Below are 21,957 nucleotides of genomic sequence, written 5' to 3' on the forward strand. Positions count from 1 at the left end.
CTCCCCTCTCTCTCTCTCTCTCTCTCTCTCTTTGTTTCTCAAACTTTCTCCTCCCCCCCCCCCCCTCCCCATTCTTCTCACTTATGAATTAATAAATATTGAAACGCAAGATTGATAACACGGTCATGGCATACACCTGAGCAAACTTGTTGCAAAAGTGATCTATCTATAGTCCCGTTGCTTGGAGGCCATAAAGGCAACAATTAGAAAAAGGTTCTCTATATAAATTGTCTTCAGCTGTTCTAGCTAGTTTGAAACCCTATTATAGACATAATTGTTTCAATAAAAGACACTGTAAACACACATTGCTATTATTTTATACATGATTTATAAATCTTTAGATACATTTCAACAAAATAACTTCAATTAAAGAACAAAGATAAAAGACTTAAGCCTACAAAGAAAATATTTTACTATGTTAAACATAATATACATGTACATATTTCTATGATACAAATAGGTTAGAAAGCTTACATATTCTCTCTACAATTTTTTTAAATCTTCTTATATATCAAGCTCTACCATAATAATTTGTGATGATTTCTCCTCTTTTTGGTAATCATTCCAAAAATCTGAATGCAAAAGCTAGAATCTTGATTTCTGCTCTTGTCATTGCATTTCCAAAGAACTGACTTTAACTAATTCTTATATTTTATGTCGCACAGTATTGTACATGGGTTGTTTGTTTGCTATGATAGATCTCTACTACTACAATTCATTTTTGCACTAAAATTGCTTGTCTCATTTTGGAACTCTTTATTTTCTATCTGTACAACTCAAGATTATTTAGTATTATTTTTCTTATGATCATTAAAGGGATAATTGAGTTCTGTTTTCAGACCGCAAAATCGCAAATGCCTCCAAAGTGCATGGTTATTGCTCTTATTCTAATCTATGACATTTCTAGTGCCCTTTTAGGACCTAAAATTGCTATGAAGGTAATTTTAGACCCCAAAATGTGTGAAATTTTGCCAATACGATCATACCAATTCAACTCCACTTTGCAAAAAATATGGTGACCGTTTAATTAATAATAACAATACATGGGCCGGCTGGTTGTGCCTGATATACCCAACACGAAAAAGCCAACATCGGCATTGGCTGAAAATACAACTTAAAAGGCGCTATTTTGTTTTTTCAACTGCTTTTTCAAATTATTGAATATTTGTGGTGGTACACAAATATTAGAAATTGTTATATTTATGGATATTTCAGCCGTCTCTGAACGGATTTTGATCAAACAAAGATGATTTTGTAATTTAAATTGTATGTTCTTTCAAATTTGACACTCGGTTTTTCATTATCTCACAAAAAAGTTATTTTGTGTAGCGCCCTCTGTACCAGAACTCAACTATCCCTTTAAGGATAGAACTACAAATGTACGATACAAATTGGCGACACTTTCATGGCAATGGGTAAATTTTTGTAAAATGCAGCAGAAAGAATGCCACCTATCTGTAAAAAAAATTTTAAAAAAAAAAAAAAAATGAATATACATTTCAATTTTCCTAACATAATTAGGACCTTGATAATGTTTATAATCGCACAGATTAAAAAATGGTACACCATTTATTATTCTTAATGGAACAAAAATGAGAGGCAATACTATCAATGGGTTAATATAAAACCCTGCGAATAGTGGCACCCGGAACCCAAGTACAGTTCATTTCTCATACCACAATCAATTTCTTTAATAGTGTCTTTCAAATTGATTATAATTATAAGTGACAATATTATAAAACATATGGTTTTGTAATCAATTATTCATATAAAAGTCACAATTTACAAATAGCTAACAACTATTTACATGTAAATAGATTTCAACAGGTACATACAGATGTAAACTGTATGTACAATGTACAGGTACATTGTTTAAATAATGCTTGCCCGATACAAAATAATAATTGGACAGACCAGTCTCAGTGTTCAAATTAGAAAAAAAATGTGCCTTCCCACATCCCCTCCTCCCTTTCATTAAATGGGTACCAAAGTGAAACTCCCTTTGCCAGCAAAACAGAAGAAAGGTGGATCCTTATAATCAGAATTGCCACAAAGGCCACAGCTTGCCCCCTCCCACCCCCTCATTTTGGAAAGGTCTGATGTCAAGTTGGATCTCATCGAAAAGATATTTCTTTTTTTTTATAGCAGAGCACTAGGTTCACACCGAGTTGCATGAATGATTTTCAAAAATATTCTTCATCAACAGGTCATAAAAAAACTTTTAAATGTTTATTACATGCTCATGATGCTCTATGTATATTTCTATCAGGATTATCATTATAAACCACAATCTCTCTGCAGCTATGCTGACAAAGTAGATGGCGAAACCTCTCCTCAATACAGCAAAAAATGTAGAGAACTAATTCTATAAGGAATATCTCTCCTTTTTTTAAGCTAAGGCAATGTCTCTTTCGTTATCCCAAGTGCTTTTTAGACTGTTATGTAAAGTCCATTCTCTCCTAAGGTTTTCAAGCCTTGCAGATCAGCATCAGTGTCTTTTACACTAGGGTATGACAAGATTTGGTTGAAGGATCGAAAGTCTACTCTCTCCTAAGATTGTCCAGCCTTGCTTGTAGATCAGCATCTGCATCACTTAAACCATCGGCTTGAGCGACCTTGCCCGTTTCCTTGCTCTTGGTATTAAGCGCTCCTCCAGTTGAGGGGATACCTGCAAAGGAATTTTAAAAAGATATCTTTGGTTATAAGAATATTGTTCTGCATCACATTTTCTGTGGGCAATCACTTGTAGCTCCTCCAGGAGAATGAGACAGTAAATGGCTATCTTGTTTGGTTGTGGCTTCATACTTGCTTTCAAGTTTTTTAGTGTAGATTGCTAGGGAGACCTTATTTCGCATAACATTATAAACAGTATAGTTAAAAGAACTTTACACAGTCAAGCCATTCCAAAACTAAAACGTGATTTCATGTACTGTATGAAAGGAGTGACAACAATATTTCATACAGCACCATATACGGGTGCCTCATTTCATTTTGCAATTATTTTGTTCATTTGATTCTGCACTTAGACTGGAATTCAAGCCAGTTACCATTTTATACATAATAATAATAACCTTAATAACAATGATAATGATAATAACAACAACAATATTCATAATAATAATAATAATATTTTCATGAAATTATTAAAAAACTTTAAAATTTCATAACTTTCTAATTTTTTTCGACTAATTTTGATGAACTCTCACCGTTCTGTTTGTTTAATTTTTCTCTGTTTATTCAAATCAACTTGAAAATGGGGTCAGAATTCATCTTAAATATGTCTTAAAGGGAGTCACTCATCAGTTTTCATGGGCAGAAGGCCATAATTCGCTGACACCAGACTTGGTGGATAATAAAAATCATTAACGTGTGTACAGGTATAAGGTCTGCACACAGCGAACGCGTAGGCCAATCGAAAAATCCCCCCTCATCTCTCGAGAGTGCTCGAGAGTGTTCGGGTGCGGGAAAAGTGAGATAATGACTTTACCATGTGGGGGAATGGGTGGAAAACGCAGTACGTTACATAAGGTCTGCTGGTCATAAAACTGAAGGCTAAATCTGGTGATTGACAGCACTTCTTATTGGGTAAACACCCGAACGGTGTTGAATTCCCCATGAGAGCTAACTACTATGTGTCTTTAAATTAAGGGTAAAATACTGGCTAAATACTTCAAATGAATACCAAAGAATTTTATTGAAGCCAAAAACTATTGCACTGAATATTGGCCCTTGGCCCTCTTTCATAAAACTTCCAATGAATTACAAAAGCTAAATTTCTATGGAAAATTTGATGTCAGCCAAACAAATGCCACGACTCCAGTAGCTTATAACAGTCATTGTAACTTTTTTTTTGATAAGAAGTTTTACGACTCAGGGTCCAGATGTACAAGTAAAGAAAGAATTTGCAATACGTACCAACTAGATCGTCTGTTAATGAAAGACCAAGTTCGTCAAGCACTTGAGACACAATGACATCACTGTAACAAAACAAAACAAAATAAACAGTTCCATGATTGATTAACAAAAACATTCAATGGAAATCATTTAAGTGCTGAATTAAGTAACAATATGTTGGTTGCTTTGTTAGTTCGTTTAACCTGACTGCTGAGAAAGCATGTTGTATATAATAATTATAATAGAGAATATTTATTAAGCGCATAATAAATAGAAAATTTCTCTATGGATTTACAATCATGACAAATTTGAATATATAAACAGCATAATAAATAACAAAATAGATAAGCAAATTACAAAATATATAAATGCTTGTACGTAAGCAATCAGGGGACCGAGGCTTTGACTGGTAATGAGAAGTAATGTCTTAACAAAGGGCACTAGCATATTGACTTAGTTTCAAACCTAGGGCCTGTCGGCAAATCCCATTAGCAAATTTGCATTAAAAACAAAACGACTGCATACAAACGGTCAAATATGTTTCTTTTGAATCAAAGAAACATATTTTCACCCATTATTTGTTACATATTAATAATATGTTTAAATAATACGATGTATACATATTGACATGAATAATTTTGACAAGCAGTAAGACAAGAACGAGGGCACAAATCCCATTATTATACAAATAATACACAAGTGTGAGTGCTTTATGGTCAATGCAGCGCATGAGGGTATTCACTATGGTGCAATAAAATTCACAACAAATAGCCGAGTATATTTTGTGCCATTGTGAATACCTGAATAGCGCTGCATTGCCATATTAACGTCACAAAAAAAAATATATATTATTTGTTTCATAAAATGTATCAGCAATCTTACTAATAGCAAGGCCATAAAATGTCCCCCTGCAACCTTCATCCACGGTTGTTATCACCAAAATGCACCCCATGCAGATGGTACCGTGCATATAACTAAAAAATAATGCCAGTCACGTGATCCATTTTGACGCTTCTCATTGGCTACATTCTTGAACCCATTTTATAAAAACATATAAAGCATAAGTAAGTTTTGGGTAAACCTGTATTAAACAATACAATATAAATATAAGAACTGAAGAGACCATCAGACTTATCATTATTGATAAATAATCCATAAGAATTATAATTGTGTGATGTGTTCTTACCTCTCTTCTTCATCGTCATCTCCTTCCATGACATCATCGATTGCATCATTCATCATCTCTTCCTTCATATCCATGATCTCAGACTCACGCTCAAACTCCATCATTATCTTCTGGATCTGAGGTAACTTCATCTGGTGGAAGAAGAAAAGAACATCTTTAAAGGTTAATCATCATCATTATTTATTTGATCCATCATTATCTTCTGTATCTGAGGTAACTTCATCTGTTGGAAGAAGAAAAGAACAGGGTTTAAGATTCATCATCATCATTATTTATTTGATCCATCATTATCTTCTGGATCTGAGGTAAATTAATTTGTTGGAAGAAGAAAAAAACAGCTTAGAAGATTCATCATCATCATTATTTATTTGATCCATCATTATCTTCTGGATCTGAGGTAACTTCATCTGTTGGAAGAGGAAAAGAACATCTTTAAAGGTTAATCATCATCATTATTTATTTGATCCATCATTATCTTCTGGATCTGAGGTAACTTCATCTGTTGGAAGAAGAAAAGAACATCTTTAAAGGTTAATCGTCATCATTATTTATTTGATCCATCATTATCTTCTGAATCTTAGGTAACTTCATCTGTTGGAAGAAGAAAAGAACAGCTTTAAAGATTCATCATCATCATTATTTGTTTGACCTACCATGGAAATAGTAATAGTCCTCATACTATGCAATCTTCCATCGTTAAGTTGTTATAATACCCCGAAGTCTTACAGTGATAGGTTTGAATTTGAAAATTACATGTAAGTAAAAAAGCTGCTGGTTTGAAATTGAAATCACATGTTTTAAAATCAGTGATAGGTTAAAATTCTTTCTCAACCAAACTTATTTCTGAAATATTAGTCAGAATATTTGTTTGAAAATACTCTAAAATATGGCGCAAATTGCAACAGAGGGCATTTGAAAACCTTATAGAGCCCTTAGTGGGCCAAGGCAACAAGAGATGTACTATACGCTTCGCACACATCAGTTCATATTCCTTCCAATTTTCAATTTTAAAGCCCCACTGCACTACATATAGCTACTTGCGCCCTCTATAAAGCAAACAATGAGTAATAGGTGACCACTGGTCCCCCATGATCCCCTTTTTCTTATGTTAATTGAGATCTGATTTGATGAGATAACCACCTGTCAGTGACCACACAGGGAGGTCTAATCCCTCCTGGCCAAACTAGTACAGACAGGCTTTAAATGTTTGAATTTTTGTGTGTAGACCACCCTGTTAATTCTGATCTTACCTTTGTGTTCATTGTTTTCAATGCCTTGGATACTCCTTTCATTGCATTCGCCATTGCATTCTGAGATCTCAACGTCTGTACTTTTAACGAGACAGCTTGAATGTTTGCTTTCATTAAGATGAATCTCTTGATAAAGTTCCTTGTTCTAACCAAGTCCTTGGCCATGATCTTCACTGCATCCTGAGAAAAGAAAAGTAAAGATGCATTAGAAACATGAATAAACAGATGTTTCATAATTATACAGGAGTAAGAAGGGCCTAACTCTTTCAAATTTGTTTTTCTTTTTTTCTGGTAATTGTTTTTTTTTTTATCAAAGAAAGCAATTACCACATGTGTATATTTCAGGGAACCTGTAATACATTGCTACATACATTTTAAAGGTAAAGATCAGTTCTGGTCACGTAATTGCATTGTGAAAGAAATGCCGTGGAATCGATCAGAAAAGGTTGATCATCTACATGTAGCATATAATTATTGGTGTGTACTGCAAGGTTCTGGATTCTGGAATCATCAAAATGATAAGAAATTTGACCCAGTCTTGCTAAAGTAACAAGCACTGTACAAAGAAAGATGTATATGGGACTACGCGACACATGGGTGACACGTGCGCGATATCTATCCGGTCCAAATAGATAAAATAATTTACCAAATATATCAATTAGTAGGTGGTTTCTCAGCAAAATTTGTATCATCATGTACAGTATTAGTCAAAACATATTCTTTCACATGATTGGTAATTGAGCTTCCATTTCATTTTTTGAGAGGGAGGCGTTTCCAAAACTGGTCTTTACTTTTAACGTGCATTGTTGCAAGATTTACTACATTGCCTCTTAACTTTTTATCTGCCACACAAATAATCCCCCTGTGCAAGGATGTGCCACATCATACCATATTTATCATGAATTTCTCAAATTCATTGATGAATCAATTTTCTTCATTTATTTTCCTTAATGATTTTCTTTCCTACCATCTGTCCTTGCTTGGCCATCTTCTTGATTTCAGCAATGACTTTCTTCTCTTGTTGCTCCATGCGGGTCTTTTCTCTGTCCAATTCTCGTATCGTACGGTTGAGCGCTCTCTGGTTCTGCTTCAGCATCTGTTCCGGCGTCTTCTTCTTACCAAACAAGGCCTGCATGGTGGTGGCTTATATTCACTCTTTAGGTAGATGAAAAGAACCTGGGTTCTATTGTATTGTATCCTTCTGTTTGTCTGTTGTGTATGGTCTCCCAGAACCTGAAGAGGGGAAATGTAAATGAAACCAGACAATCAAAACATGACAAATATATTGTAGAATCAACTCTAGTCTCTAAAGTAAAAAATCATTTGAGGGGTATGACATCATCCACAAATTTTTCAACGATAACCATTATAGTCTACAATCTATAACAACAGTCAGGTGATAAATTATCTAACAATTAGGAATCATTAGGAATCATTTTGATCAGGAAGCATCATTTACATTTCCAAAATGTCAGATTTTCTACGCAGCTTAAAGTTAAAGGGCAAGTCCACTCTAAAGAAAACTTACTTGCAATAAAAGCAGAAAAATTAGACAAACCAATCAAAACAAGTTTGAGCAAAATCGGATAACTAATAGATCTAAGAGAGTTGTGAATTTTTAATGACATAAAAATCTTTGAAAATCACAAGACAAATTGGCAACTCACTCATTCGCTCGAAATTGCTGAATAGGGTATATATCATATGCAAGAGGTTGAGAGTGGCTCTTTTTCTTTGATTCATGCATATTCAACGATTTTGAACAAACAGCGCTCTTTATCATAAATATTCATATTTGCTGCGCCGCTATACCCAGAGCTACCAAGTGTAACGCATTAGGCGTGACATCACGCATTTCGAGGGTCTGAAAACGGTCTCACGCATGACGCGCGCGCTAGATTTTTAAAAAACGCTATTCCTTAGGCATACATGTCACGCGCACTCGCGTGCCGAATCATGAAAATGTCACGCATTGCTGATCTTTGAACTTGGCGTCTCTGTATGACCACCTACCGCGCATGTGTACATTCTCTTTGCCATGTTGAATCAAGGATACATTACAACGATGGATGAATCGGGTTAGGACAAGGATTCGAATCACCCTTTTCCTATCAAAATCAAAGACTTCTTCAAATTATAATTTCAAGTGGTTGGATGGATGCCCAGAGGAGTCGAAAAATGAAGTCAAAATTGTCATTACTACCTATTTACATTTCAGAAATATGTGACCCAACCCGCTGTTTGAATCATTTTCCAGTGCGGGCTCTGGACTGGAGCTCCCTGCTGGAGTTAGGGCCTAGGCTGGGGTGAAACTACAGCAAATCTACATGAGCAACCAATTTAAATATAGGCCTAGATTCTAGAGGGGTCTAGATCTACCAACTTGAAAATTAAGTTTAAAATAGACCTAGACCCTAATACCTTTTTTTTAAGTTTCAGTTTCATCATCCACTAGTCTAGACTTCTACTAGGTCTAGATCTAGACCCCTACTAGACCTACTGATCCTGTGGATGTTAAAATGTTTCTTCATCAGTTCACAATCACAGTCACACAAACGACACAGTCTCACATTCACACTTTCATCATGTTCATAGACACAGACACACAGTGCAGAGACAGAGTTCCTTGCTTTTTACTTGCCTGTTTACGGTGTCAAATAATGAAGGGTTCAGTGTCTTTTCTAGAAGAAGTATCTCCATGCACTGCAGATCTAGTAGATCTAAACTCGAATCGAATAGAAATAACCTCATAGACTGCCAGATGATTCAGACTCACACAGGCACAGTACACAATTACAAAGGCATAAAAATAAACAATGACGATTCCACTTTGTCTAAATTTATCGACCAAAATGCAACCAGCACTATTATGGTCTCTTTGAAGTAACGAGAGAAGGGGGAAAAAAAAGTAAAAATGCACTGCTATTGATTATCGGATTTTCATGTGTAATTTATGGCATACAACAGATATCGGAGATAATAAAGCATTAAAGGCGTCTTATTGTCCATAAAATATTATTATCTATATAATATTCATTATGACAGGAATTATTATACTGTAGCTCAGGGGCGGATCCAGCCGGCGGCAGGAGGAGGGCCAATTCATGATGAGAAACAATTTAGCGCCGACTCAGCCGGGGTCCTTTTGGGAGCCGGCCACTCTATATCCTTGAAAACAACTTGGAGTGCTGCATGCAGTAGCCCCAGCCATCAACGTCCAAATGCGGGAGTTAATGTCGAGGAGTTATAATGTTCACAATTTTTTTATTTGAAAAATCAAACTACTTTGATTTTGAATGCGGAAGTCTATAGCAGACCAGATACTAGACAGAAATAACCGTCTGATTTTGTCATTTCTTTAATAAAACTGACATTTGTTGACATTCGGTGGTCTAGTGGAGCCAGACGTAGTCTCAGTGGAACAACCGACGATTAGAGAGACTGAAGTTTTCGGTCTATAACCAGATACCAGAAATTCGATCTCTTCTAGGCCTCGTACAAAAGCTTATTCCCGTCGGCATATACTATTATATACTAGACTATATGGATCTATATCATGAGCGGAAATGCATCATGAGGTATAAGGATTATAAATTTAATTGCATATGCATATCACACGAACATTATGTTGAAAATTGGCAAGCACTGCACCATATATGCGTGATCATGATCACAGGTCATGTATGCACGGGTCTGAGAAATGAATATATGGTATATTATGATGGTATATATACGTACATTTCAGCGAAGTTGATCACAATTATCATGAGACACGAAGATTCATCGAATTCCCGCACAATATTATACCTAAATGATTTCCACTATATACTCGTCAGATAATATATTATGTGCAAACATTGATATTAGCACGTACAATCCTTCTTCCCTCTTTCTGTCTCCCTTTCTTCATCCCCTCTCTTTATCTCCATCTCACCCCCTCCCTAAATCCACACTCTCTCTCTCTCTCTCTCTCTCTCTCTCTCTCTCTCTCTCCCTCTCTAAAAATAGCCATCTATATTGACCTCACTTTTCCAAAACACAACATTAGAAACACACACACACACACACACACACACACACTAAGGTTGTAATTGTCATCTTTAAAATGATGGAATGTCTCACATTCTTTATTGGATGGATGCAAATATATAACAAATCAAATATTTGAAGTATTCTGTTGGTATGAATATAATGTCTGTATATACAAAAATCAAACACAAACAACATCATGAATATACACACATACATAAATAATAGTTACTTTCTTATAGAAATCTATAGAAATAGGCAGTGTAACAATATGCAAATCAATGGCAAATAAAAATACATATTATTCATAAAAGTCTTTTTAGAAGTAATTTCATAAAATAATGATTCATTTTAATAATCATTCAATAATTTTCATAAATCAATGTTGAGCATACTATAAATGAACTGTACATGGTAAACAACAACACAAACATACATAAATAATAGGTACTTTCTTATAGAAATCTATAGAAATAGGCAGGGTATATGCAAATCAATTGCAGATAAAAATACATATTATTCATTTAAGTCTTTATAGAAGTAATTTCATTAAATCAACGTAGAACATACTATAAATGAACGCTATATGGTCAACTTGAATTATTAGCAAGTTTGGTGCTTTCACTGTGAAATCAAAATGAAACAAATGCATTTAGTTAGTAAGTCAATTATCTTAACCCGTGGGTTACAGTGAACAAATCACTGAAACAGATTTAGCCCCTTCATGTAAGGGGTTCCATGTTAAACATGGTTTTAGAAATTAGATATGGGTTAGATTTAAACCTGCTTTGTGAATTGGACCCACAAAAAAAACTGATTAAGTAATGACAGCTGGAACCCCCCCCCCCAAAAAAAAAATAATAATAATTAATTTACAAACAAATAGTAATAACAACTGATTTAAAACTTCTATTCATTTACTTATTCTGTGTTCTGTATACAGGGTAGTCTCTTCAGTACATTACAAAATGGTTTGCAAAAGAGCCCTGAAAAATACATCCTCTTACCAAAAAGAGTGAATATTTGAAGTTTGAACACATGTATCCAGGTAGCAATTAAGCAAAGACACTGGTAGTCCCGCTTCTAGGCATCATCTGTGGTGGAAACATTGCACACTGGCATTTGATTTTTAAGAAGGGAAAGTAAAACATCGGTGCAGTGTAGCAAATGAAAAATATTGGGTTTGCTACCTCTGCCATGGAGTAATTTTACACACCAAAACAGAAGCAATTTTTAGAATTCAAGTTTGATTGCAATCCATTAAAAGGTTCTCAGAATATCGTGATTATGGACGGACAACCCGAAAACATAATGCCTCTGGCTACTTTTTTAGCGGAGGCATACAAACATCATACATGTTTTGGCAGTATTTCATCCCCATGTATAAACCTTCTTGTCTTGTATATTACATCAATACTATTTCGTTATTTATTGTTGTTTTAATGTTGTTTATATATTCAAATTTGTTATGATTGTACAAAACTGTAAAGCGCATAGAGAAATTTACAATTTCTTATGCGCTTCATAAATATACTCTATTATTATTATTATTAATAGTAACCTTATTCCATCTTATAATTCATCGATAAAATCAATGGACTGGTACATTAATCGGCCAGCACATTCATTATTGGTGGAACACTACCATTTGGGTCGCAAGATCCATCAAAAAGAAACAGCTCAGAACCAAACCATAATAACACTTTAAATATATCAATATAGCACACTCACACACACATAACTAAACAAAAATTAAAAAATGAAGCAGCAGTATATATGTCAAAATATGAAGTTTTTACATGTACCGGTAAGTAGAATATGGCAAGTCTCACAACAAAACATCAAGGTTAGTATGGAACACAAATAAAATGTACAAAAGTAAGCATATTTCTTCTTGGATACTGTCGGCACTCAGTTGGATAATCTGTGATAACCGTGGAAGAAGATTAACACATAATTGATTTTCAGTTAGTCTGCAAGTGCCATTGGGTATGACTCTAACGGTATACTCATTAACCTAGTGATAGTCCCACAGATATGATTCAGGTGTAGGTCTCCTGGATTTACAAGCATCATCAGCAACATATCATAATCCGATCTGAGATCAGTAAATGGTCCGTATAACTTGGTCATTTTAGAGTTCCGTGAATCATATCTACGGCAGGTCACATTGCAAATCATATGACAGTGAGATCCCACGATGGTCCATGTGACCTGTTTCATCTAAAAGCCAGTCGCATGATGAGTCACATGACTAATCACATGATGAGATCAGTAGATGGTCCATGTGACCTGTTTCATCTTGGATCCAGGTCCTTGTATCATCTCTAAGGCTTGTCTTGACCTATCTGCAGAAACAAAGAAATGGAGAGAATAGAGTCAGCTTTAGTGAGCTGCTACAACTTTCCCCTTAAAGATATCCCAATTATAACTCAGATAATTATGGGGGAGGGGAGCAATTACACATTATTGATTTGTGAAATGACCTTCAAAACTTCATTACTTTTCTTATATCTAAGCTTTTTTCTCAAGCTTCCATTGACTTGCTGCTCTGATTTAGTTTCAAACCACTTGGGTGTTAGCCTGGGCAGCCTGTCACAAAATTGTCATGTTCGCCAACAACCCATTGAAATGCATTCGTTAGATTTAACACATGTTTCAATAGGACATCAATGACTTATACCGGGTTTTTATGACGGTTTCGTGAAATGATGCCCAGGTCTTCCCATTTCAAGTAATACTCTGTTTACACTTGTGTACTGGAAGCTGCATCCAAAACATTCATTTCATCATGAAGAAAAAAAAGGAAAAAAGCACAGGAGAGAAGATATTGTAGTACAAATCGTCACATTCAACCGTTTTCATTCCTCTTAATTACCAGAATATCTTGAAGTCTTATCCAAGAAACTAAAGAACAGGGAACTACGTCTTTTTACAACTAAACTCTTGATTCTAGGCTTCTCTTCTCTCCAACGATTTTCAAACAAATCAAGTAGTTCATAAAAATAATAATAATAACAATAATGAGCTCATTTTGTTGATAACGATTCTAGTGAGTAATGGAAGTGATTGTAAGAATGATGATATGACTCGATTATGTGTATGTTAAGTATGTATTTTGCCACAATATGTGTATGATCATATTGTATGACCAGTAGAAATCAAAATTTCCTGATATGGACAATAAATTATATCCTACATGGGGGGGGGGGGATGTTTCACAAAGATCATACATGTAGGTCTAACTTAACTCTAAGTTGAACTTAATTACTATGGAGAGCCATTTGTAGCCTTAACAAAAATATATTAAAAAGCAAATAATCAAGTATTTTAGAATTTTCATAGATTTCACATCAAGAACATGAAATTTCCTTGAACATGGAAAATATGAATGACCTGAATCAACATTTTATGCCTTTTAAAATAACTTTTACAAAATATTTTCAGAGATGCTAACGGCTTTCCATAATTGCCAAGTCCAACTTTGAGATAAGTTCAACTGAGGGTCTTTGTGAAACACCCCCTGTAATACTTAACACTTCGACTGATCCTACCTGTAATACATGGGCATCCATGGAAGAGAAGAATAGCAATCTTGGGGCAGAAGTTGACCACTGCCTCGACGGCTTCATCTGAGAGATGGATGCAGTTATTCAAGTGAAGCTCTTTCAATGATTGTTTACATACACCATTACACAGGCTGAAAATACCCTCGTCAGTTACCTGTAACAAAGTAATAATAATAATAATTATAAAAACGGTGCTTATGAAGTAATTATAATAATAATAATGATGATGATGGTGGTGGTGGTGGTGGTGGTGGTGATGACGATGGTGATGGTGGTGGTGGTGGTGGTGATGGTGATGGTGATGACGATGGTGATGGTGGTTGTGGTGGTGGTGGTGGTGATGATGATGGTGATGGTGGTGGTGGTGGTGGTGGTGGTGGTGATGATGATGATGGTGGTGGTGGTGGTGGTGGTGATGATGATGACGATGGTGATGGTGGTGGTGGTGGTGGTGATGATGGCGATGGTGATGGTGGTGGTGGTGGTGATGGTGATGATGATGATGATGATGATGATGATGTTGATGATGGTGATGATGATGATGATGATGATGATGATGGTGGTGATGATGATGATGTTGATAATGGTGGTGATGATGATGATCATCATGATGGTGATGATGATGGTGGTGGTGGTGGTGGTGGTGATGATGATGATGGTGTTGGTGATGTCAATGATGATGTTGATGATGGTAACACCAGTTTCTTATATATCTGTAGCACTTTACCATTAGCTGACCAAAGAGCTTACAGTATTATCATTACTCCAGTCATCTTCTCTTCAGGCAAGCAAATGCCAATCCAACCGCACCTGGGTGGAGAGGAGCAATGCAAATAAAATGTCTTGCTCGAGGACATAATGTAAGTGCCGTACCTGGGCTCAAAACCACGACCTTTGCATTTCCAGTTAAGTGATCAGACCACTGGACTACAAATACTGAGAAAATTACTTTCCGATTAAGCTTTTTTGTTGTATAGGCAAAAGATGGTGTGGTATAGTGGATACATCGCTGGACTGTGGATCACATGGTTTATGGTTGGAGTCCCACCTTGGCACTAATGTCGTTCAGTAAGACATTAATCTACATACATGAACAACTATGAAGATGAATTCGATTTTGAATTTTAAGCCCTACTGTACTACTTATATCTACTTGCGCCCTCTATATAGCAAACAATGCCTAATCAGTGCCTGTTGGTCCCCCATGATCTCCTTTTTCTTATGTTAATTGAGAGCTGATTTGATGATATAACCACCCGTCAGTGACCTTTCAAGGAGGTCTAATCCCACCTGGCCAAACTAGTGCAGACAGGCTTTAAATCTGACCTTAGTTCTGGAGATATTCAGACTCTTGAGCATTCTGCAGTTCTGTCCAATGGCTTGTAGAGAGGCATCGGTCAATCTGATACAGCCTCCGAGGTTGAGTTCCATGAGCTGATGGCAAGACTGAGCTAAGGCTATGGTAGACGGGTCTTCAAGGCTAACACACCGACGCAGATAAACAATACTCAGATATGGGCAGGATGTAGCCAAGGCTTGGATCCCTAGTGAAAAGTGAGAATGACATCATTTTAAAGGAAAAATCTAACCTTAGCAGACATTTATTTCATAAGAAAGCAGAAATATCAGATAAGTAGTCCTGGTTTGGATGAAATCGTACCAACAAAATAAGTAAGGTATTCATTCATTTATTACATTTTATTTAAACAGGGCGGCCCCATCAGTAATCAAAGTACTGTTTTCCAGGGGGCCCTGTAAAGGTATGAATTTTTTTAACTCACCAATATGAGATTTCCATAGATTTAACGACATCATATTTCAAACATTTATAACTCCCTTATCATTGGTCTGATTTATTTCAAACTTTCGCCATTTTGTTTCTCTTATTGAACTTACAAATGAACTTTGGATTTCCCTCTAATAAGAATATAGAGTACAGTAAACTTGTGCATAAAGACTGCTCAAGGGAGCCAAGAAAAGTGGTCTTTAAGCGCAGGTGGTCATTATGTGCATTTCAATGAGAAACGATTTTCCAAGAAATGTGACCTTTCTATACAGGTGGCCATTACAGTAATCTTTCCGTCCATTGTTCTGTCCAGACCTGTAGGTATGCAAACGAGCAAATCGAACGTACCAATCGGTGCTGGTGGTAAATGAAAGACTCATACCGTTTTCACACCTGGTTCAGATAACCCAGGCTAAGGACCGGGCTAAGGATAGCCAGGGCTAAGAAATTATGTTTTCACACCTAACCCTAACCCTAACCCGGGTTAACAGCTAGCCTGAGCTTTAAAACGTTGCCTGTTTTCACACCTGCTTTGCCTAAGCCCAGGACTATCGGACTATTTCAGAAGATTAACATGACCTAACGTGTGCGCACGCACAGTGCAGTTCTACAACTCCCTATGGAAGTCGACACTCGACTTCAGTCTTCAAAATGGGGCCACTTCTTATACGATTTTTAAGGATACAATGGTTTTCCTGCTTGCCATATTCTTTTGGGAAAGAGTAATAGCTAAACCAACAGTAGAAGGAAGAGGGTGAAACGTCATTTGCAACAATTGCAACGTTGAGCGCCGCAATTGTCGCGCTAACCCTACTCGGGAGCAGGGCCAGCTTAGCCCGGGAACTTGCGGAGCTAACCCACTTTCGAAAAACCAGGTGTGAAAACGAAAGATAGCCCAGGAATTTGCAGCGCTAAAAACCCTCTTAGCCCCGCAAAAAACAGGTCTGAAAACGTTAAAATCTTACCTTGATCTGTAATGTCAGTCCTCTCTCCTTTAGATGTATTGAGATCAATCTTCCTCAGGTTTCTGCAGACTCCTAGTCTCAGGAGAGCCCTGTCACTCACAGATGACTCGCTCAGATCAAGGATCCTCGTCCTTTTGTGGATAACCTAGTTCAAGGACAGTCAAATGAATTCATGGCACTTGTTTTTTATTTTTTTCTATTCAAAAAGTATTCTCAGTTTAGCACCAAGAATGTTAGATTAGGTACAGGCTAGCCTATCCGATATGCGTCGGGCTTTTGCAAATATACTGATCCCGTTATGGAGACTGACATCGGTTCAGGAGTCAGCCCGAGCGCCTATCATCACTGGTGAACTCATCATTATTCATATGTGTATCGTATGTGTGATGAGCGTATGTTCATGCATGATTCATAAGACTAGCCTTATTTGGTGATCGATCACTTTGATTCAACCAATCAAATATCATCTCCAGGTTCCTCATCGCTCATCGGCCTATTTTGGTCCATGCTACATAAATATTCATGAAAGAGCTTTACAGGGGGTTCGTAGATTTTCTATGAACCAAACAAGGTTAATAAAAGAAAATAAAACTTTTCGCATGCACCAGTGATGATAGGCACTCGGGCTGACACCCACGCTGATGTCAGTCTCCTTAACGTGATTAGTATATACTTGTAAAGCCCGACGCATATCGGATAGGCTAGGTACTGGCTAGAACACTGAGGAATAAACAACATGTTAAGAGTAGATTATACGTCTATTAAAAGAACCTTCTTCTAAATTTGAGAGCCTTATTTTTGAGAAATAAGATGTGTATTGTGTAAAAAGGCTTGTTCATATACATGTATGAAGTGTATTAACACTTTACTTAAGAATTAACACCACCACAGTTTTGCCACATCATAAGACGTAGACATTAATCTACATTTTCCACTCTCCACCCAGGTGTGAATGGGTACCTAATAAGCAATAAGCGCTAGTACTTTGGCAGCTCCACTACAACCAGGGTAATATGTAAAGCGCCATGAGCACCAGAGCCTGGTGGATACCGGCACTATATAAATATCCATATTATGATCATCTATTACAGTGTATATCTGAATGAGCTTTATTATTAGAAAACCTAAGTGTATCTTTATCAAAAGGAGATTAACTAACCTTTGCTACATTGGTGTCTGTAAGTAGACCTCTCTTGGACATCAGATGAAGGAGATTATCTTTGACGTTGATTGGAAGGTTGTCAAGTTGAGATAGAAAACATGGCAACTGTTTGATCACCGACAAAAGAGACCTGGAAATAAAACAAAGATAGACTCTCTAGTCGGTGTGTGATTGCCCATGTCATTGCCTGCAGTATACTGTATAGTTTCACAATATCAGAGTCAGACTGATTTAGATGAAAGTAAGTCGTTATTGTTTCGCTGAGCGAAATTTATTTTGTGGTTTTTTCAGCAAGTCGAAAATCTTAGAAGAGATTTTTAGAGTTCAGATTCTTTGTTTCATAAGATAAGAAAAAAGGTTCATTTTGTTAATTATAATATCAGGAAAGCTAGATATTCATTCTCTTTCAGCCTAAATGAAGCATTTAGGTATTTTATAGAAGGTGAATTGGCAATTTAAATATTTACAATATCTGTTGTATTTATGATCGATGTTTTTTATAGTAGGATTATGGAGATGAGCTCTCCAGTTTTTCCAGTTTTCCCCGTTTTGTCCTGTTTTTACAGTGACACCAGTGAGCTCAGTGTTTCGGCAGTAAATTGCTTAGTTCCGGCCAAAGAAGTGAGTTTCTGATATATAGATAAAATGTATTAATTATAAGTTGAATTTCATTCGTTCAACTTCAGTAATCATTGAATCGCACGTGTGAAAGTGAATATTATATGTGTGATGCTATGCCAGGGACATTACTGTATAATTTGTTGCCGTTTTGACGAAGAGTAAAAGTGGATACTTGTAAAGGGGAATAAGAGAAATGTCAAGAAATGTCAAGTGCGCCATCTACACGTTCGTAATGGCGTTATCACAGTTTTTCCTTCATAATCATTTTTGCCTTCGGCGTAGACTAGAAGGGATAAGATTGACGGCAGCGAGAGTTTAACACGGCTTGCAAGATTTTCAACTGTGCGCCATCTACACGTTCGTAATGGCGTTATCACAGTTTTTCCTTCATAATCATTTTTGCCTTCGGCGTAGACTAGAAGGGATAAGATTGACGGCAGCGAGAGTTTAACACGGCTTGCAAGATTTTCAACATGGATGTCGATTTTGACCCATAATTTCCTTAAAAGGGACCATTAAACAGATTATTTCAATCAAGTTAGTAAGTGGAACCGATGTATTAGTAGGGTGTCTGAACGATTTTTCAATTTTCAATTTGGGATCGTTTTTCACCATTTTTGTTTGATATTTGAATAAAAAATGTTATCAGAATAATACATTTCAAATTTCAAGTCTCACCGATGTTTCTATCAAAAGTTACAGCCCCTCCAACACGCTGGTATATTCATATCATTTTGGTCAAAATCGACGAAAAAGACGTCCACGCAGAGTGATGTTGTTTTGCTAAATTTAGCCAAACAGCTGTATCGCGCGATATGCAAGCGTATGCATATCGTACGCATGCTGCTAAGCCAATCCGCGACTTGCAGCTTGAGCTACGCTGTCTCCGCGACATGTGCGATTGACTAGTATGGTTGGCGTTCGTCGCACAATAAACCCGGAAGTGAATGCACGTTATAGTCAATGGCAATATCGCGGAGACAACGCACGTTGTCTCCGCGATATTGCCATTGACTATAACGTGTATTCACTTCCGGGTTTATCGAGGGAATTGCCAACCATAATTTCAGTCACTATAATTTGGGGTTTCGTTCGTGCGCGGAGATGTTACGCGATGTAACCATGGTTTGGACTGAGCGGAGCGCACGCCTCCTAATTAGCTGATCCACCAAATAGCGAGAAGGGTATTTTTAAACTGTTATCAGTTGTGATCCCTGGGGGCTAGCGAAAATATAATCACATAGAATTGTTCCTCAGGACTGGGACTACTTATCGATCGGGGCGTCATATCTCAAAAGTGACAAACCTGAGAGTTAGCCAGGACACAATGTTTAAATTGCTGTTTTGACCAAGATATTTTTAGAATTTCGGGGGCTACGCCCCTTTGGAAATATTGGAATTCACCTGCTCTTTCATATGACACCTCATTCATTGATTATCACCTTCAGGATCACAACTGATAAAGGTTTGAATCTCGATTTGAAAAAAAAAAATTGACTTTTTTTGCATGGTCGCGCAATGCACGTAGGCTGCATAGGGATGCGTGTAATCTCTATGGGAAGAATTTTAGCACACAACATCGGGTGCGCGATCAGACACCCTAGTATTAGACTATAGTCTAGGCCTAATGTAAAATTGGATATGCACGAGGTAAAATGACATTTTGGGGGATTTTGGGGGCATAACAATACGGCCGTGGCAAGTTTGTTCATGTTTGTGGGAGGGGCCTAACGGCTAAAATCTAGCCGTGATATCTTCAACATAGGCTGGCATAGGCGATCATTCAGTCTCTATAACCGGAGGTCTAGTGGAGCCAGACGTAGTCTCAGTGGAACAACCGACGGTATAGAGACTGAAGCTTTCGGTCTACATGTAGCTCAGCCTCGGCCCGGCTTCGCGGAAAGATTTCCTTTTGCGACAGCCACCTCTCTCTCTTCTCTACTTCCATTCCTCCTTTAATCTATTCATACTCTTGCACGCTGTCCATCCAAGCAAACACTCTGACATTGCACAGAACATCACATCACAGTTCGCACGAACTTCAAACTTCAAACCTAATTAGCCGGGCGCGAGCCTACATGTAGGACTTCGAAGCGGTAGAGCCATCGTCCTGTCCCCTCGGCCCTCCCGACAGCCTTGGCCTGCAATCAAGAGCAGCCGCTGCACGACAGAGACTAGTCAAAACGTTAAGCAATTTTGGATTACTTAACTCACTTTAATACTTCACTTACACTGAAAATAGCGATGAAACTGTGATGCAGTTATTGGTGTGTTGCTCCGTCATCTTGATTTTACTTGCTCAGCTCAGGCCAAGAAAGTAGTTACAACTTTCGATCGATGTCGCAAGTTCATTTTAGTTCTGCTTACAATTTCTTACAATCTCAAACGAGAGATGGCGCTCTATCGATCTAATCAATCATTATGCTCTGTGGTACCCCTAATATTTCTTGATAGAATTTGAATTCTTTGTTCTTCACTAAATGTGTGCGGTGGGGGAAATACCAGTAACTTAATTTTATCAAGATTTTATCCTTAAAACTATTTACATTGCATTAATGATTTTTGTTTCAATACATTCGCAGAAAGAATGTTTGATTGTATAAATTTCACTATCACGCATTTTCGTTTTGGTTTCATTTAGCTTTTCTCTGCTCTCATTTTTCTCTCTCTACGTTTCAAAGATCGAGGGCACCCTTTTTCTCCCTCTTCTTAGCTTTTGGTGGTTTTGGTGATTTTCTAAATGTTGATGAAGCTGATGACTGGCAGAAGAGTTATGAACTTGATCGACCGCGGAGTATAAATATTTGTTTGTAATATACTTATTCATTATTATGTTTTGCATGAGAAATGAAATTATTTGATATGATATTATTCATTTTTTTAAGTCGTCAGGCTGTGGGTCATTATGGTTCGGTGTTCGAGTCCCGCCGCTACAGCTTTGGCAAGTCATTGACCTACATAATGACACCCTCCATCACCCAATCATTGTTATAAATTCATTTGATTGTAATCGGAAAATTGAGAGAAACAGATGGGCGGAAAATTGAAATAAAATCGGACCAAAAATATAAACTTTATAGGTGTTTGGAATACTAAATCACTTACTCTATTATGTGAATAGTAAATTGTCAATTTGGTGCGTGGATTTTGATGTATTTATTTGATTTGATAAGGTTTTATTCGAATATTCAACAATACAGCTGGAAGCTAATGAAAGTGAATTTACAAGGTACGAATAATTCCATAGACATATAAATATCATTATAAGGTATAAACAATACATAGTACATAAATTATTAACAATGGAAACAAGAATAAAGTGAGTTCGGTTTGCAAATACTTGGATATGAAATAATAGAAAATCAAAGGGTAGGCCTACAACTTCCCCGTTTGTTAACATCAGAAAGTGTTAACAACTTGAAGCGAACAAGTTAATATCAATGAAGCACAGTGGTCTTGTGGATAAGACATCTCTTCACAATGCAGATGTACTAG

At 36.8% G+C, this 21,957-nt stretch overlaps 2 protein-coding genes across 2 annotated transcripts; both read right to left on the reverse strand.

Moving 5' to 3' along the window:
* Window positions 1-1,484: 1,484 nt before the first annotated feature.
* Window positions 1,485-9,101, reverse strand: LOC574910 (charged multivesicular body protein 2a). Its single transcript, XM_775312.4, has 6 exons — window positions 8,972-9,101; window positions 7,298-7,563; window positions 6,331-6,510; window positions 5,081-5,211; window positions 3,916-3,977; window positions 1,485-2,668 (listed from the first exon to the last, which is right to left on the reverse strand). The coding sequence occupies exons 2-6, from the start codon at window positions 7,463-7,465 to the stop codon at window positions 2,541-2,543; spliced, it is 669 nt and encodes a 222-aa protein (XP_780405.1). The 5' UTR covers window positions 7,466-7,563; window positions 8,972-9,101; the 3' UTR covers window positions 1,485-2,540.
* A 2,312-nt stretch (window positions 9,102-11,413) lies between these two features.
* Window positions 11,414-20,784, reverse strand: LOC115918140 (protein AMN1 homolog). Its single transcript, XM_030987945.1, has 6 exons — window positions 20,694-20,784; window positions 17,839-17,971; window positions 16,680-16,824; window positions 15,255-15,472; window positions 13,914-14,082; window positions 11,414-12,707 (listed from the first exon to the last, which is right to left on the reverse strand). Exons 1-6 carry the CDS (start codon window positions 20,744-20,746, stop codon window positions 12,631-12,633), a joined length of 795 nt encoding a protein of 264 aa, XP_030843805.1. The 5' UTR covers window positions 20,747-20,784; the 3' UTR covers window positions 11,414-12,630.
* Window positions 20,785-21,957: the final 1,173 nt, after the last annotated feature.

The sequence above is a fragment of the Strongylocentrotus purpuratus genome, unplaced genomic scaffold, assembly GCF_000002235.5.
Source record: "Strongylocentrotus purpuratus isolate Spur 01 unplaced genomic scaffold, Spur_5.0 spur5_scaffold_17, whole genome shotgun sequence".
NCBI lineage: Eukaryota > Metazoa > Echinodermata > Echinoidea > Camarodonta > Strongylocentrotidae > Strongylocentrotus > Strongylocentrotus purpuratus.

What these genes read in the sequence shown, in the direction of transcription:
- LOC574910 (XM_775312.4), bottom strand. Translation starts at nt 7,465, where the DNA reads ATGCAGGCCTTGTTTGGTAAGAAGAAGACGCCGGAACAGATGCTGAAG. An exon ending in TGAAAACAATGAACACAAAG is followed by an intron (nt 5,212 to 6,330) that starts GTAAGATCAGAA and finishes TTCTTCCACCAG; the next exon opens with ATGAAGTTACCTCAGATCCA. An exon ending in ATTAACAGACGATCTAGTTG is followed by an intron (nt 2,669 to 3,915) that starts GTACGTATTGCA and finishes ATTCCTTTGCAG; the next exon opens with GTATCCCCTCAACTGGAGGA.
- LOC115918140 (XM_030987945.1), bottom strand. Translation starts at nt 20,746, where the DNA reads ATGACGGAGCAACACACCAATAACTGCATCACAGTTTCATCGCTATTT. An exon ending in GTTTCATCGCTATTTTCAGT is followed by an intron (nt 17,972 to 20,693) that starts GTAAGTGAAGTA and finishes TTTTATTTCCAG; the next exon opens with GTCTCTTTTGTCGGTGATCA. An exon ending in TGGATGCCCATGTATTACAG is followed by an intron (nt 12,708 to 13,913) that starts GTAGGATCAGTC and finishes TTGTTTCTGCAG; the next exon opens with ATAGGTCAAGACAAGCCTTA.